Source organism: Austrofundulus limnaeus, unplaced genomic scaffold (genome assembly GCF_001266775.1).
Source record: "Austrofundulus limnaeus strain Quisiro unplaced genomic scaffold, Austrofundulus_limnaeus-1.0 Scaffold420, whole genome shotgun sequence".
Lineage (NCBI taxonomy): Eukaryota > Metazoa > Chordata > Actinopteri > Cyprinodontiformes > Rivulidae > Austrofundulus > Austrofundulus limnaeus.
Window position 1 is genome coordinate 46,613 of NW_013952822.1, and position 18,223 is coordinate 64,835.

The following is an 18,223-nucleotide window of genomic DNA, read 5'->3' on the forward strand; positions in this document are numbered from 1 at the left end:
GCACAGACAAATATTAAGTAATGAGAAGAAACCTTGGTAAAATTTTACTCTTATAACTTTGTTATGAGAAGATGTGGATAAGTTATTTGAATAAATAACTCACCCCTACACGGGTTTGAAATAAGCATTTTAAAATGTTTTCAAAATAAGTCTGGCACTTTGGAGAAATCCAGGACTCGCTGGAGGGATTGTTTCCCCTCTGGCCTGGGAACGTCTCGGGAGTCCCCCAGGATGAGCTGGAAAGTGTCGCTGGGGAGAGCGGGGTCTTTCTGCTGCTGCCCCCGATAGCGGATAAGCCGGCCGGACGGACAATTTATATTGTTAGTCTAAATTATTACATTTAAAATTATAACTCTAATTCAAGCAGAATAGCCTATTGCTACTCCTACATAATTATGGAGTTTCTTTTAATTCAACCAAATCAGACAGGCTACGCAAATTGTCATGGCGACAGGCTACGCAGTGTCATGACGTCAGACGCATGCCTGTAAACAGGAAGTAGAAGTCTCAAAGTCACTGGGACTACACCTCCCAGGATGCCTACCATCGGGAAAGTTGTGATTATTCTGTTATCAACCAGTATTGGTGATGTTACATGCTGTCTGGAGACATAGAAAAAGAAATGTGATTCTCTTGACGTTACGGGAATATCTGAGGAGACGCTGAGAGCAGGGGAGGGCCCAGCTGTAGCTGAGCCGAAGCTGGTACCAAACAGCGGGAACAGCTGATCAACCAGGTACCCACTCCACATAACAACTTTATTGAGTGATTTGTCAGAAGTTCATGGGAGTGTTTGTTTGTGCTAAAAGCGCTCAGACGCGGAGCCGATTGTACCAGGAAGCAGTAGTTTAGAAAGAGAGTCAAACCATTACAGACTCATAAAATGGGATAAAACAGACGTTTTATACGATGGAATCTGACTGATGAAAACTTAGGACCTTTATCTGGGACCAGTTTGTGGACAAATAACGTTGGGTGACGAGTCTCTGACTATTTATTTTTTTTTGTCATTGAACTCCACCGGATTGAAATTCCGTGCATACTGCCTGCTTAAATGTTCACTACATCAGAACTTATTCAGCAAATGTGTTTCCATCTCTGCTTTGGCAGAGGTTTGCACTCTCAGAGGGCTTCTAGTTATTTATGTGACTGTATGCGACCCACAGGAAACACGACATTAACAGCAGTCATCATTTCATTCCTCGGCTTTAGTAGGTCTGACGCTGCTAAAAAGGACAGTTTTTTTTTCTGGATCTCTGGGAGCAGAACTTCACTCTCCGAACTCGTAAAGTTCTTCTTTTTTACTTTGCGATGTCATTAATGAATGGACACTTCCTGATATGTCAGATGGGAAACGTTACCATATATGGTGTTTTTAAGGTGGTAGCTTATGCTAATCACCTCACCCCGTGCACGAGTACCTGATACACATTCATCAGTTTATGCAGCTCATTTACACACTTTTCCTGAAGATAGAGTTTGAATCTGACCTGGCATGTTCGTACAAACAAAAGAGAAATTTAGGATAAGAATGCGAACATGTTCTTGCATGAGGCCCATTGTGTTCACACAACTATCATCCCTCTCATATTTGACAGGCTGCTCTAAATGTTTTATACTTCATCTTCCCATCAGAGGGTGACATTGAGCTGTTCCTAAATCAGAGTACTGGTTCCGTCCTTGAAAATTGTATCTAATAAACACAAATAAAGTCAGAATAGTGGTGCACTTCCATTATATTTTAGAGCTCTAATGAAGGCATTGTTATTTTCCCCAAATTTAGTTTGTTTTTCTAAATTATGTGTGTTGTGATATAACATGTTTCTCCTAAGATATCGTGGATGGTTGATTGTGAAATAAAGTGGAAAAACATCACAATTTATATTAATATGGACAAATCAAAAATATAGCAAAATAAAGTTTTCAGTTAAACATAGAGGCTCTGTCACAATGTAATGTTTTAGACAACTTGTGCCAACTTGTGAAAATTGTCCAACGCTAAGGATGTCTACACTGAAAATGGAATTTTAAAAAAATCTACTGGAAGCTTCTTTAGGACCTCTACATGTTTTAATGCTAACAATTAGATCTAATATACTAGCAAATATGAGTAAAATAGTCATAACAATAAGTTGTCCAAATTGTTCTAATGTGAAAGGGCCTTGAACAAGATGGTTAAAAAAATCTTTGATTTAAGGAAAAAAATTTAAAAAATATAATATTGAACAAAGTTTTTCACATTTGTTTCCCATAAGAGCAGTGCTGGAAGTGTGCCACTACTCTTCTCTTTTATTTAGTACCAAAACACTATTTATTTATTTTTAAAGGGATCCCTGATTAGCTGTAACATTAGACTTTATTTGATAAACATTTATTTTAACTGTAAAATAGACTAAAAATACTGTAGGCAATTTTGAAAAATGTATTTTGACACAGACGGAGCCATTTTATTTACACACAAAGCATTCTGTGTAAATGATGGCGTGGATAGGTCCTTGGTGTGAGCGAGCTATATCCACCCTGAAGGTTAATCTTGGACAATATCTGATGATCGACTCTTTTAAATGAAACCCGAGAGCGTTGACAGAAGGTAGAAATGACTCAGCCTGTAACTGAAAATGTGGATGGAGGACAACAGAGCTGCTTCATGGAAGATGGAAGAAGAACCTCAGCTTAGCCTGTGCCTTTGCTCTAGCGCCGAAGCTATATTGCCTTTATATGTATTTAGCTCTGTGCTAGCTCGACAAACTAACAAGCTAAACTGAGGTCCTCCATCCATATTTTTAGTTGCAGGCTGTCATTTTTGTGTTCCCCTCTCTGTCATGTGGATGGAGGACCTCAATGACAAGAGGAGAATATGTAGCGCTGAGCTAATACATATATATAGTTATAGTGTCGGGGCTAATGCTAAAGCTAATAGGCTAAGCTGAGGTTCTTCTTCCATTAAGCAGCTCTGTTGTCGTCCATCTATATTTTCAGTTGCAGGCTGAGTCATTTCTACCTTCTCCTCTCTGTCAACGCTCTCTGGTTTCATTTAAGAGTGTCGATCATCAGATATTGTCCAAGATTAACCTTCAGGGTGGATATAGCTCACTAGCAGCCTCACACTGAGGACCTATCCACATCATTTACCCAGAATGATGCTTGTAAATAAAATGGCCCCATCTGTGTAATATATTTTTAAACTTTTAGTTTAAAATTATAAAAACTAAACAGCCTACAGTATTTTTACAGTATTTATTTTACAGTTAAAATGTGTTTATTAAATAAAGTCTAATGTTACAACTAATCATGGATCCCTTTTAAGCATACCATCACTTTTTAAAGCATCCCACCACTTCTTATAAATCTGCTGGTAGATTTCAGTCTCATCTACAGTAAACTACTGCTGAATCTCAAACTCATATTCCCCACAAGACACTGGTTGAAAACAGGAAGTCATGCCTCAATTAAACTGTTTGTGATTGGGTCAAAATAGAGAATCAAGTGACACATGGCTCATGAGAGAAAATGATTGATTAGAAGCCGGGCACACGGTGCCACTCGGAACCACACATGAGCATGTGCCAATAATTTGATCAGCAATGTGTTTTAATACTTTATACACTTTGTGCAGTGAGAGGATGATTATTACTGCAAGTCTCTTGGTAATTTAGGTCTTGGTCAGACAAAATGTGGGTGTTCAAACATGGTAAACTTGTGGAGTTTTATTTTTTTATTACTATTTCTCAAGTGTACCCATCTAAAATGATTAAATATTACACTCTCTGTAGACTTGTAGTAAAGTTTTTTTGAAGGGATCTAAGCTGCTTATTGTCAACTTCATGCCAGGCAGTCAGAGAGCACAGGCAGCAGAGGAGCCATCCCTCGCCGTTAAGGCCCAGCTCAATGGAACCAGGCCCCCTCAGACTCCCACTCGCCCCTCTCTTATGGGCCCACCCCTTACTCCTGCTTCCAGAATACCACGGAGAACCCCGGGACCATCCAGGGGTCTTAATGAAAGTGGTGATCATAGTGAATTGGGTCAAAGAGCCAGGACTACATCAGGTGAGTCTCACAGTTTACTCTTTCTGAAAAATGTTTTCTCCACAGGTCATTAAATACTGTATGTTTTGATGCAGACTGTTTTAGTCATGATGTTGAGATTTTCCTTTTTCTGCATCAATATATTCTGAGCAAGATGGGTTGTGATGCTGTTTAAATTTTGATCTATTTCAGATTTAGGCCAAGCTGTAACACATTCAGGTTCAACTGAGCTTAGCATTTTATTAGTGTAGATCTTTATCTTCAGTAGTTTCTGATGTACAAGTACTGCGAAGTCCAAAATATGCAAATGATGGGGGTTCCAGATCGGTGATAGAAAACTGCCAAAGTTTAGAACTTGTGCCTAGTGGTGGAGTTATTATAATTAAATTAGTATTATCGAAGTGGTTGAACATTGTCACACAGGGGGGCTTCTCTCCCAGAATCTTTGGCAGCACGCAGGTCTGTGATTGGCTTAGAGGACCTGTTTTCCTAACTGTGGAGCTGCTCTTCATGTTGTTATGGCAACAGGCTCTGTTCCACTCTACTTACCACAGTGTTGCCTGGAGGAGTAAAAGCAGACGCACTGCAATGGATGTCGTCTGAGTTGGATTTAAAAAGGGCAACCTCTTTATTTTTTCATAGAATAGCAATGGCTGGCTATACTGGGCTCCGAAGCTGCACTTGGACTGAACTCCCAGTTCATATTTTCAGTAACTCTTCTCTGCTGACTCCAGGCAGCGCAGCATCCAGCTGTGATCTCACTCTGTTGACGTGCCTGCTCGTCGGATCGTACCGTTTCTGTATCCTCCCTTTGTTAGCTGCTTTTAATGGAAAGGAGAGGGCGCTTTGGACGAGTAAGGGGAACTCAAAAGATTTGTGGTGAATTTTTAATGTTTTGTCCACATAAATTGTTTCATAGCCTTTAGATCAGTGGGTTTGTTATTTCCAGTATAATGGTGTGGTTGACTTTTTTTCCATAGCTTTTTATTCGTATTCAAGGTTGTTGCGTTTGAGATTTCCCTCACCCTACTATAAGTAGAGCAGTGTCGTGTTGAGTTGTCAAGTACTGTTCTGATTGGCTGGTGATTTTCAAGTACTGTTTAAATGTTTCATAGCATGTTTAGGTGTGTTTTTTAACCTGTGGGTCTTTTGTCCAACAGTTTCTGTAGGATCTGCACAAAATCCAACTCTAGTTAAGCCGGCTGCACTGAAAGCACGGTTCATTTCAAACCCTGGAAAATTCAGTGGACCAGGTAAGAAACCATGGACGTGCAGTTCAGACCTAATATACTTTTTTAATTTACGTCATCAGAATTTACATGAATACATAATGTGTTTTATTGGTTTTTATTTTCTGTTTTTACTTTGTTTTTTTTAAACTGCTTTTATATTTTCTGTTTTTATTATTTTTTTCTTTTAATTTTGATTGAGTTTGTTTTTGTAAGAGCTGTGTTGGAATGTTGATTCTGTAAAGCACTTTGGTGCAAAAATAGCCTGGCTCTTGCCTTCCTATGCAGCTCCGCTCAATTCTAGTTTCCTTTCGCTGCTCCGTCTGGGACTTCTCCCATTGAGATGGATTTTGCTGGCAGATTTTTAGCCGGGCCAATCAGAGAASAGAACGTCAATTTTCTGTGCAGTGTCTGCTTGTAGTTTATTTTACCTGGGCCAKTCGGCAAACAGAAGGTGGAGTTTTTGAATGACGTCTATGTTCTGCGCACTGTCTGCTAGTTAGTTTAGTATACAGCAGTGGAGGAAGTGAATGAAGCCAGTCCGTGTTAAGGGTTCCAAATTAAATTAAATTTGTCTGACAAAGCAGCATCTCTCATTTACAGTCTCGTTCAGCTCGGTACTTTTCTCCTCTCAGTAGGGTTGTTTACAGCGCTCGCGATTTCCGGTTAGCTTCTTAGCCTCCTTCACACCGACAACACACACATGCGTCAGCGGAGGCCACGCCTCCTGCAAGAAATCGATTGTCTATGCAGCAAGCCCAGACCCTTGTACGAACCAAAGTGAAGGACGGGGTCTGGTTTTAACCAGGCTAGTGCAAAAAGTGTTTTACAAATAAAGTTGGATTGGACGTAAATGCTTCTTCTTTAAATCAATCTTAGCCTCACCAAAATCAGACACTTTTTTTCTATTAGCAATCAAATCTTTTTTTACATTGTAATAAAAAAATTAAACCCTCAAGGTTTTATTTTCACACTACCCACAGTATTTACGAATGATTAAACATGGAAACAATACTCTTATTAGGCCTGCCGCGATAGTCAATAAATCAATTAATTGCACAATAAGTTATTTTGAGGTCGGTAAAAAAATGAGGACGATAAGTTTCATTTTCTTGCTTGTTTGTTTACTTTGTCTCTCTCCCTCTCTGTGCTCCGCTACACAGGAGCTCAGCTGACTCCTCCCCTCCTGTTTTCTTAGTGTCGGGAGGAGTGAACTCTCGCTTTAGCATGAGAGCTCGTAACTAAAGAAACGTTTCAAAGCAGAATGCGGCTGCTGCAGTGTCGGAGCACTAGAGCCTGAATTTCGCTGCAGAGTGAGAGAGTGTGAGTGAGAGAGAGAGAAAAAGAGGGGCTGAAACTCTCCCAGACCCGCGACAAACTCGTCAAGACTTTACCTGCAGCTCCCACAAATAACAGGAAACTAATGGTGCGTTCACACCGAACGCGATTTCAGCTTCAAAATCGCAGCCAACGCTGAAGTCTGAAGCTTGTGCACTTTGAGGTCAGACGCAGGACAGTTGTTGAAGCGCCGCACGGCGACAGCCGCCCCGCCCCTCCCTCCTCTGTCGGGCTCCGTTTTATGGGACGAGGAAGTGGCTTTGCTTTAATTTACAGACAGCCAGAACGTGTCACGTTCATCAGATAATTAATTCATAATTAATTCACCAGATAATTCAGAGAAGAGGCTCACAGCTCGTTTTCAGGACTATTTTTTTCAGTCTGATGAGTCGCTGCCACGCATTGCTGCGGATCAGGACACGACTGCAGCACTCATTTTAGCTAAAGAGCTCCGCTCCGTCTGTTTCAGGTTAGTGGACCTCATTCAGTAAACTGTCCCGTCGGGAAATATGTCGCTACGTCACACAGTGGAGTCTCTCTGATTGGTTGACGCTGCGCGTCGAGCTGCAAAAGTTCAGATTTCCCAACTTCAGCGATTTGGACGATTTGGACGATCTGAGCGTTCGACGCTCAGATCGTCCAAATCGTTCAAATCGCGCTGCTCTAATCGCGCTTGAGGCGCCGCAGAACTTCCCGACGTTGCTTGAAGCGCCTCCACCATAGACTTTGAATGTAAACCTGCTGCTCCTGACGCTGAAATCGCGTTTGGTGTGAACGCACCATTAAACACACCATCTGTGTTTTAACAAAACACCCAAAAAAGACCTGTAGCTGTCCCAACAACTCATGAGGAAAACTCCGAACTGTCTGATTTCCTCCCCCGCAGCTCTCTGCTTGTCTCCTCACTGACTGTCCCCTCCTCACACACACAGACACATTTGTTCTTCTATCCTCATGGGGACTTTGCATTGACTTTCGTTCATTTACCAGTATTTTCTATTACCATTTGACCCTAAACCTAGCCAAAACTTTAGTTGTGAACTGGACTTATGTCCCCATAAGAAACAGTGGGTCCTCACCAGGCTGTGTAGTTTGCTTCATCACTAAAGAGATACTGCTCTTTAATATTGTTTATTTACTGTCTTAGTTGTGTGTGGTGTTTAATTCACATTTTGTTGTTCTTTGTTTTTTTTATTCAAGTGCATTTTTTGTTAGGCTGATAGTCCACTTAAACATTCTTTAAAAATTAAAGTTTATTGATTTATTACACTTGCATATTATGCTTTTATAATTATTAGTTGTAAAATGGTCACCAGGCAATATTATCGCTTATCGCAATAATTTTTGAGACAATTAATCGCCCAGCAAAATTTGTTATCGTGACAGGCTTAACTCTTATCAAAGCTCAATCTGGTTTTGATTACTTCCCTTCCATATTTGTGGGACAGTAAATGTTTATCAAACATTTTTGATTTGGCCATCCTTTTTTTTTTTCTCCAGACTGCCTTCAAATCTTGGTAGGTACAGGCCAGTGTTGTGCTTCATGGTGTTGATATTGATGATGATGATGATGGTGATGGCTCCAGCCTGTTTTCTTATATAGATCTTCTTGCTTGTCACAGCTTTGACTACAGCATGCAAACCTGCGTCTTCTACAAGCAAAACAGCCTCACGTTCTGCAGTCAGTCCTGTGAAAAGAACTACGCACACTGGAACAGTTGGACCAACTTCAGTCGGATCTGGTAAGAACTTACTTCCAATTCATCAATCTATTTCATTGGGGGTGGGGGGGGGGCATTTATTTCCAGACCTGTTAGTTTCTGTTGTGGCTTAAAAAGCATACTGATTTTAATCTCTGACAAAAATCAGAAGTAGTTCTGTATTATCTCTATATAAAAGATGGAAGTAGTGTTTTTTTTTCAGTGCGGGTTTAAATGAGCACTTCATAAATTCACATAGTTTACTAGATGTATGCAGCTTGTTAGTCACAATTTATTTGATATAGTATCTTAAATTTTACTCTGAATTAAAGCAGTTAAAACAATCTTGTAATAAAGATCAAAACATGTTTAGTTTTAAAAACAAGAAACTAAAAAGATTTTGTTCCCTGTTATCTAATTAGTAAAGTCTGTACTATAACGTCATTATCAGAAAGATTTTGTATTTGGTTGTCAAAAAAGGTCTGAAAACCTACAAAATCTAAAAATATTTATAGTGTGGTCAGCAGACACTTGTGCCATACACAGGTTTTACATGACTTGTTTTTCTACAGTGACTGTTCAAGGTGTAGTTTTTACTCGTTTTTGCATGTTTTAAAAGAGTTTTGTCAGGGAGTGAGACACTGATGTATTGTTGCCATGGTGACACTAATGAGCAACTGCCACCAGCTTTAACATTTCTTTTGATTTCGATTCTCTTTATATTTTTTGTGCATTTTTAACAAAACCTCGTTAATCTATCAGCTTGAACTTTTACAAATGTGACTTATTTTACCAGGCTCTGTAGAAGAAAATTATATTTTGATATATTTTTCTTTTTTGTGTGTAGCTTTGATTAGTGCCTATTTAAAGCAAAACCTTTTTCATTCTTAATTACCCATGGCGTTTAATTGCATTACATCCACATTGTCTGATTTTAAAAATACCATTATGGTATAATTTTATGAATGCTTTCTGGCTTCTTCTGTGTCCTCTAGTGAGTTTATAAAAACCCACTTTTATTGGTTATTTAGACTCATGGGGCAGTCTGTACTAGTTTAGGACACATCTTTTATGTCCTATTCTTCCCAGCTATGTTGTCTCTTTATTTATCAAACTAACCTTGCCCCTGGCAGTATGGTATTTGTTGCCATCCCATGGATGGTGACAGGAAGAGAACAAATGAAGAGCCAGACTTTTCCATTGGCTGCAGTTCTGTGCTCCTCCCCCTCACCCACTTCGCTCTCTCCATTTGCATCCTGGCTCTCCTTCAGCATCAGTCATCAAGCTCAGATATTCTGCTTCTGTCTGCTGTCAAAGACTTGAGTTTTTGGCAAATATTTGAGGCCTGATTTACCACCTGGATCAAGGGATATTTTTTTGTCCTCCATCACATTCTTAAGACCGCCACAACCATTGGATAACCTTTGACTCTTTCTTCATATTCTACTTCTTACAGCTGGGATTAAAATTTTCAGTTGGGAGATTTACCATGTTGACCATGGTGTCCTCGCCATTTTTAAGTCTGTCTCGCTGGATTACAAGCTACTGCAGTTCTGCAGAGACTTTATTTTTTTCTCTGCAGTCATCTGAGGCATGATGCACGGAGTTACACCATGGCTTGTGATGTGTAGCTGCTGTGAATTATCTTAAGCCACCAGCTTTATTCCCAAGTATATTTGATAAACTTTGGCTTTTTTTAACTTTTGGTTTTGAACCATGTTATGGTCTCCAAAGCTCTCCCTGTCAAGCATCCATGTGCGTCTGACAGCCAAAGGCTTACTCCGAAACATTCAGCTGGTCTCGGGATGCACAAAGAGCACTGTGGTTTTCCAAGCAGGTCTGTTAGTAGTTTACATGTTTAATGTTGACTTCCTTACTGCTAGAACTGTGCCATGTTTCTGCATCTCTGCTGCTGAGTGTTTAAACAGATCTCTGCTGTTAGTTGTTTCTGAAAGCTATTTTTAGTTTAGCGTCTTCAAAGGTGGCAGAGGAGTTCAGGTTTCTTTTACCTACAGTGATCAGCAAACCTTCTGGCTCTTAGCAGAAATATTTTCCTTTTTTTTCAAGCAACAGTTTAAACACAAAACTGACCTGAAGTCATATTTACATTCTGGAGTGTTTTGTATAATTTTTGAGGCTGCATCTATAGATCAGTCAACAAACATACTTGTTGCTCTCTCAGACACCCAGGTCTCCTGTTTCACTCAGATGCACTAAGGTTATTTTGGTCTTTATGTTGATCTATGATAACCTTGTTAGGGTTGGTAAACAGTGTTGCAGGAACTCAATATTTCACAGTTTTCATTTCAGTCGAAGCATTCCTGCCAGCTGCCTAAACTGTAACTTAAATTAAACTTTCTCTGATTTAAAATGTGACTAAATTATTTACATCAGAAACTTGTTTTTAACAGAGATACCATTGTGTACATTTTTAAAGAAATAATTAGGGCTGCTTAAAATGAATATTCTATTGAATGACCCATTGAATATTTAGATAATCATGGTTTTGCATGCTTTTGTTTCAAAAGCCCTGGAGTTGTATTTACAATGAAAGCTGCACCTTCCTTCCTTGTTTGCTCTTTTTCATGCACATACTCAGGTGCACCTAAAAATGAAATTCAGTTATTTATTTTAGAATCACTGACAGTTGTCTGGATCTTGCATACATTTGACCAGAGAGGTGACCTAATTTTCTCCCACAAGTTAGACCTCTGTGAGTAAGGGTGCACTGAAACGACAAAATTGATGCAGCCCCTATTTGACATTTACTCTTTCTTAGCTCCAGTTTGTCTTTAATTGCTCGTCATTGTAAAGACTGCCTGCATGTAATTCAGTTTCAGTGAAGGTAAATCTCTTTTTAAAGTTATTTTGTAGATAAGCTAATTTGGTTTTACTAGAAAGTGTTTTGCTTAACCCGTTTGATCTGGTCTCAAAGTTTTAGTGTTTATAGTTTTTTAGTCTATTTGCTGTTATTTGCCTTTCTTCTCATTGCACTTAACGTGGCATAAGCATGCTGTTTGACAGTACCTGCCCACATGAAACACTGTATCCACGAAGCAGCATGCAGTGACATGAGTTAAAGATTTTCTTTTGTACTTAAGTAATTTGAGTTACTCTGTGAATTATTTTGCCCTAATCCTGATGCATTAATAAAGTGCTTTATGTATCAGTGCTTTAACAAATGTGTATACATAGATAAACCGAACAAGAGAATGACTAATTATAGCCAGTAAGCAGCACAACAAGAGTCTGATTGTGCGATGTCTCATTACCCATCATGCTTTGTGCTGTGATGAGATATCTCTGTACAGCAGCAGAGCACAATGTCGAGTCTCACACAGATGTATGTTGACGTTGGGGATGTATTCTGATGCAGTCTGAGAATGTTAGACTGATTTGTACAATTCTTTTGTTAATAAATTTAAGTTTTGTGTTGCACTGCCTATTTGTTCAGAATGTAAACATTTTTGAATGAACTATAATTTGGCAAAGAGCCCAATGATTGAATCTAAAATTATTTTACATTTGGAAGTATGTTTGAAATGAATCAGAGCAGCATGTGTCCTCACCACTCTCTGGACAATTGTCCAAAATAACATGAATTCCTCTGTTGCCGTGGAGCATTAGTTGGTAGGGTTGCTTTGTATATTTAGGGGAAAAAAGTCACAAAGTGTTAAAAAACCGGAAGATGAAGCTCAATTGACTTACTCCCAGGCAATATGTTTGCAGATGTACACACACTTTATGCTTCAAGTACCAATCATGGTAATCTGCAATAGGAGTAAACAAATGTTTTAACAATGTAACAAAACTCTTTAATATGTGGAAATTATAATGAATTGTCATTTTTGATTCTAAATAATGAATCGTCACCCGCCTCTTCAACAAATAGGATATTTATAATATCATTAGAACAAATTCAGTTATACTCTATGTACATATGTTTGTGAAATGGACTGACCAAAACCAGACGAGTACCAGCAGAGACATGTTAGGCACACATTACTCAGAGCTGAATGAAATTCAGTCTGCAGGCATGTTTTTGTTGCTCTTTGCATAACCAGCAGAGGGCATTATAAGTTAAAATAAATCTACATTCACCTTTTTTAATCGGGAATATATTTTAACAACAAAAACTATAGCTGTACAAAACAAATGAAATGTAATGCCTGACCTAAAAGTTGGTGTATTTTGAGGATTACACATTTTTATGGTTTTTAAAACAAATTTCAAGTTGTCAAAAATCAACAAATATGTATTTAAGCACCGATTGGTTTTTGAAAGGGATGAAACTGAAGTATTGGTGTGTTTTGAGTTCTCTCACAGGGATCTTCACTTGTGCATTTAACATTTGACATGTTTTGGGTTTATAGCAGAAGTTTCTATTTTATTTTATTTTATTATTTTTTTACCAAATTAGTTTTTCAAAGATCCTTTGATAAGTGCCCAGTTCAGTGTTTTGCTGTGATCTGTTTACAAGATTTATTCCAGGAGGTTTAGGTCGTATTCAGACCTGACAAGTTGGTCCGTTTGAAACGAACCAGAGTTTGTTTCCAGCGTTGGTTCGGACCTTTTGTGCAGGTGTGAAAACACTCATGCGAACTCTAGTACGGATCAAACAACCGGACCGAGACTTGCTTTTTGAGGTGGTCTCGGTCCGCTTCCACACAAACTCTGGTGAGGTTCACTTCAGTTCGCTTCTGGTGTGAATACAGACCGGACTCTAACCGAACCAACTGCATTAAACATGCACCTTTTTTGGACTTCACAGGCCACCGTTGCTGAACTAAATAAACTGAAATCATACCTTTTTCATCGTCTCCTGTTAGCAGCTCTGCTGACAGCATGTTGTGGGTCAGAACACGCAGCGCACCTCGTCTCCTTTGGGTCGCGGGACACATTTACGTGACGTCGCTCCAAAATTAGAATATCATCACGGAACCACCATTAAATTAACTGCTTTTGACATTTTAAATGCTATTGCAGTTGTACTATCAGCATAAATGTGCGCATCAGAACCGCAACATGCAGGACTTGTTTTTTTTTCTGGGTCTGTTGCTCAGTCCCACCCCCATCCTTTTTTGTCCAATGGGAGCAATGATAGTCAGCCTTATGGCTTTGTTTACAACTTAAAGTTCATTTTCAAAAAAGCACTATGTAAATGCAAGCCACACCAAACAAAAAAAATAAAGTCCACTTTTGGTCCGGACCAAACAAGTGGACCAAAGTTGTTTTCTGGAAAGCACCAGAGTAAATGTAGACCGATGACATTTGACAGATGCAAGCTTGTACTATCCTTGGATGTTGCGGTCTCAGATGATACACTGCCATGTGTATTTAGATTCACTTGAGTCCTGCCCAGGTTTTATGCTACATAAAGAACATGATCATAAAAACTCCGTGAGCTGTGGCTTCATGTAGCAGTTATGTGGATGACTTCGTTAGGCTTAGGTTATAACCGTAACAATTCAGATTTTTTTTTTTTTGTTTGTGATGTAAGGATGTTGGTGCTATAATTTTGTTAATCTATTTCATTTTAAGTTTTACAGCATTTTTTAAATAGCTGTTTTACATAAATTTCGCACTTTCAAAGTGAAAATAGATATCTTTATTTAAAAAAGCCTAAACATGTAGTAATTTTTTACACTTTGTGGTTTTCAGATGGTTTTTAAAAGTGTTTCTCTCTTTGTGTTGTAATAGACTGAACAATGTGCTCCTCACTATCAGGACAAATGCTACCTATCGTATGTCCCTGTATTTATAAAGTAAATATAAATCTAAGCTCGTGTAGCACAGCCTTACTAAAATAAGCAGTCCTCAGTGACTGTTGTCGTCTGAAACTAAATGTAATCAAGAAACCGTGCTGAGAACTATCAGGCCAGCTGATTCGACAGAACCTTTGAAGAGTGATAATCCAGGGCTTGTTCTTTGGGGTTGGTCTCAGAGGGGGACCTGACAGGTTGGGTGGTGCAGAGGTTATGGATGGGAACATGCTGGTGATCAGTGTCACAACACTCAACCTATGTTCTTTTACAGTGGACAAGAACAACTCCAAGACCAGTTTCTGCCAACAGAAGCCACAGCAGCAACCAACCCAGAGCTTTAGATCTCAGAATGGGATACGGGCAAGTGTCCCACAGGATGAGAGGAAAGACCAGAACATCCAGCAGATTAAACTACTGCAGGAGAGCAATCAGCGATTTGAAGCCATTTCCATTGTCTTGCAGCAAATTTTGACTGAGGTAAGAAAATAATTTTTCTTGCCTTATTTATTTATAAAAATAATTCCAGTTTTAGCAGTCTGGGCTTTTTGTCTTTTCTGATAAGAAAATAGCAACAATATTGTATTTCAGCTTCTTCATTTCAATAAATAAAATAAATTAAATAAATTAAATAAATTAAATTAAATAAATAAAAAAGCAAATTGAGGATTATAAGTACAAGATTTGACTGGGAAAAACATGTCTGCAGGCATTAGTGTAAGACTTAGCTTAAAAAAGACTGTTTTAACACATTGACTAAAATAACCCAGCTCACCTTTTTTGCATCTTTTGCACCAAGCCAGGAGGTTTTTGTAAAATTGTTAGTGTATTGTGGTTAGGGGTATTTTATTTGATTTATTTATTTTTATTCAAAAGCTGCATGTCTTAAGTTACCCAGGCCTAAAGCATATCCTCTCATACTTCTTATAATCTTTGTGCTGTTATATAGGTTAAAATCAATATTATGAAGTGCTTACACTTTTCTCCATCTCTGTTTAGGTCTTTATGTTTAGGCTGAGATTTAGATCATGTTTTAATCCATTTTATAAACAGTTGTTGACTCACACAGCATCAAGTCATTTGCTGCATCAGCCTTCTCAGAGTAACTAAACCCCAAATCAATTATATTTTGCAGATAAACTGTCTAAATTGGCCCTTTAGGTTATTATCTTTTATATTTCTGTGTAATTTTTGATATTTTTGTGTACTTTTGTGTAATTTTACCATATTTCATCTAAAACCACCTTTTTAGAAGGGTTCAGCTTGGTTCATATACAGTATATGTCACAGATCCCATGTTAAATGAGTAAACATGCCTCTTTGACACTCACCTGCAGCAAGTCAGGAGATGGACTAGCAAACAGTGCAATCTAAAATGCATCTGTCTTCCAGCACATTACTGCTGTAAAAGTGTTTTGTTTTGCTTTATTTTTATGTAAATGTGTTTTTGTAGTTTCCAGTAGGGCTGTCTCAGTACCAATTGTTCTCAACTACAACTACAGGATTCCACTAAATTAAAACAAGAATCACCTCTGTATTAGAGGGTGATACGGGATTGAATTTTTACTCCTGTCCCGTCTAAATAAGATACAGAGTCTGTATCTTATTTCTTTTGGCCCACATGTTGCGTTGCTGCATTTCTTCATACTTTTCCACCCAAGAGATCTGTTGCAGCATCTTTTGAGTGTTGGATGATTGCAGTTGTGACACAGTTCATATCCCAGTTTAAAACCACAATCAATCTTCAATCTTTGGAATATTTGTACTCTTAAGGGTTTTTAAGTGTTGTAATGGAACTAATACTTTTATGTTTAAGCAAGTAAATCATGACATCCTTTAATGACCTAGGTTTTCATGACATGCTGTTCATCTGCAGACAGAATGATTAAAGTCGGAACAAGATTTGCTAACTGCAGTCATTCTTGGACATCACTTGTGTTTATCTTTGTGTTTTCCATTGACTTTGTATCAAATTTTGCTAAGATGACATAATGGTCTTTGTTAATATACAGTATATATGAGGCCTCTCAACTGCATCAACAATGTTCAACAGTAGTGAGTAGTGTGGAGAAACAGTGACAAAGAGAAGCAGAGGCATAGAGACAGGCCAGGTTGTTCTCTGTGTTTCCTGTTGTTGTAATAAAACTCAGCTGATCATCTCACGGAGTATTTTCGTTCTTGGACCACGTGTTTCTGTTTTTGTTAAATAAATATTGCCATAACAGTTGGCGTTGTTGCAGTGACCAGTAGGAGATCGACGGACCAAGGCCACATTGCAGGTGGATTGATATGAGTAAACAAGGACTGGACTGCTCTGGACCGTGACTCCAGCTGGATGAAAAGAACCTTTTTTATAGTAAATTGTTTTAACAACAGAGATACGCTGGTGACGATTGTGATGGATGATCTTGAATAAGCAAAGAACATTGAATTTTTATTTTTGGCTGTTGAAGAACCTGAGAAGYTTTTTGAAACATCATCTGCTGAGAGTGAGTAAAAGCTTCAAGATGCCTCCTTACTTTTCCAAAGAGGATTCCTGCCAGCTTCTCCAAAAGGTGACAGTGTTGGAGCTCAAGATTCATCGTTTGGAAGAGATGAACGCTTTGGAGAATTCAACATGCATTAAAATGGGTGAGAAGGCCGAGATGAGAGATCAACACGGAGAGGAGATGGAAGCTGCTTCTTAGAGTAAAACTGTATGGTACTCTCTCCAGACCAAAAAATCTCTCGGGAAGTATTCAGCACTTTGATGACAATGAATGGCCAGAGTTACAGAGAAATGTTTTCTCTCTACCAGCAAGGAGAAGGAAGCAGCGACAGGCTGAAATCAAAATACCTGATAACGGCCAGAGAAATGAAGCAGTCTTGCTTCAAAACAGATTCACAACACTGGAAGAAACTGGTGAGTCTGAACAAAGTTCATGTCCTGATCTCAGAGAGGGATCTGAGATCAGATCCAGCTCAAAGCCAAAGCAAGTCCGAAGAGAGACTTTCAAAAATCAAGAAATGCTGATCATCACAGATAAAATGGTGAATAAGATCAGAGGCTTCTGGAACAAGAAAAAAGTCAAAGTTCTGAGTTTTGCTGATAAAGTGTCTGACCTCACAGAGAAGATTCTGGAAATCTCAGCAGAATATCAAACTGTGAATACACTCATCATTCATACAGCAAGTGATGAAGTTATGAACCGACTGTCAGAAATCCTGAAGAAGGCTTGTATGCTGCTGCTGAATGCAGTTAAAAATCTCAACATGGATGTGTTCCTCAGTGGGCCCGTTCCTACAGCCAGAGGAGGGGCTGAGAGGTTCAGCAGACTGTTGGCTCTTAATGGCTTTTTGGAAAAGTCCTGTGCTGACCACTTTGTGAATATTGTGGATAACTTTGATCTCTTCTGGGAAAGAAAACATCTCTTCAAGTTTGATGTAATGACTCTGAATCAAACTAGAGCACAACTTCTGGCTTCAAACATGAAGTATTTCCTGAACCAAGTTCCGGCTAGAAACAAACAGGAAAAACCACAACAGCTGACGTCTGAAGGACAGCTGGAGAAAACTGAGATATCAGTGGAACACAGCGTGCCAGTTACTGATTAGAAGACTGCTGCAGAATCAGAACCAGAGAGGAGTTATTTCAAGCTTCAGAACTGGAAGAACGACTGGATTCATCAGCATCACAAACAGTGGATCTCTTGGACCCTGAGACCTCAACAGGACAGCAAATGGAATGCCCTCTCCTGGATTTTACTAACAACATGAAAGAAACTGGCGAGATTAATATCAAACAAACACCACACCCAGATCCAGCTAACTCTCCTCTTCCAGCCCCTCGCACTAAACCAAGATCTACAAAAAGTCTGAGCCCCATCACCACCTCTGACCCTTCCACACATCAAAACAGACAAGCCTGTTTGTGTTCAAGATGATATCTATGTTTTGGGGTTAGTAATTACTGTAGGAGGAATAAAAATTGAATTACTGGGGTTGGGATTTTAGAAAAGTACATACAGGTGCTGGTCATAAAATTAGAATATCTTGAAAAAGTAGATTTATTTCAGTAATTCCATTTAAAAAGTGAAACTTGTATATTAAATTCATACATTACATACAAACTCATATATTTCAAATGTTTATTTCGTTTAATTTTGATGATTACAAATGACAACAAATG

The 18,223-nt window shown here is 38.8% G+C and overlaps 1 protein-coding gene across 1 annotated transcript in view; it reads left to right on the forward strand.

The window, feature by feature from the left end:
* The window catches only part of LOC106529057 (microtubule-associated tumor suppressor 1 homolog), a 42,883-nt gene that overhangs the window by 13,075 nt on the left and 11,585 nt on the right, over window positions 1-18,223 (forward strand). Inside the window, exons 4-7 of the mRNA XM_014024390.1 lie at window positions 3,832-4,047; window positions 5,187-5,279; window positions 8,216-8,335; window positions 14,330-14,535. Of these exons, the coding sequence (XP_013879844.1) occupies window positions 3,832-4,047; window positions 5,187-5,279; window positions 8,216-8,335; window positions 14,330-14,535 (635 nt within the window). The remainder of the gene's footprint in view (window positions 1-3,831; window positions 4,048-5,186; window positions 5,280-8,215; window positions 8,336-14,329; window positions 14,536-18,223) is intronic.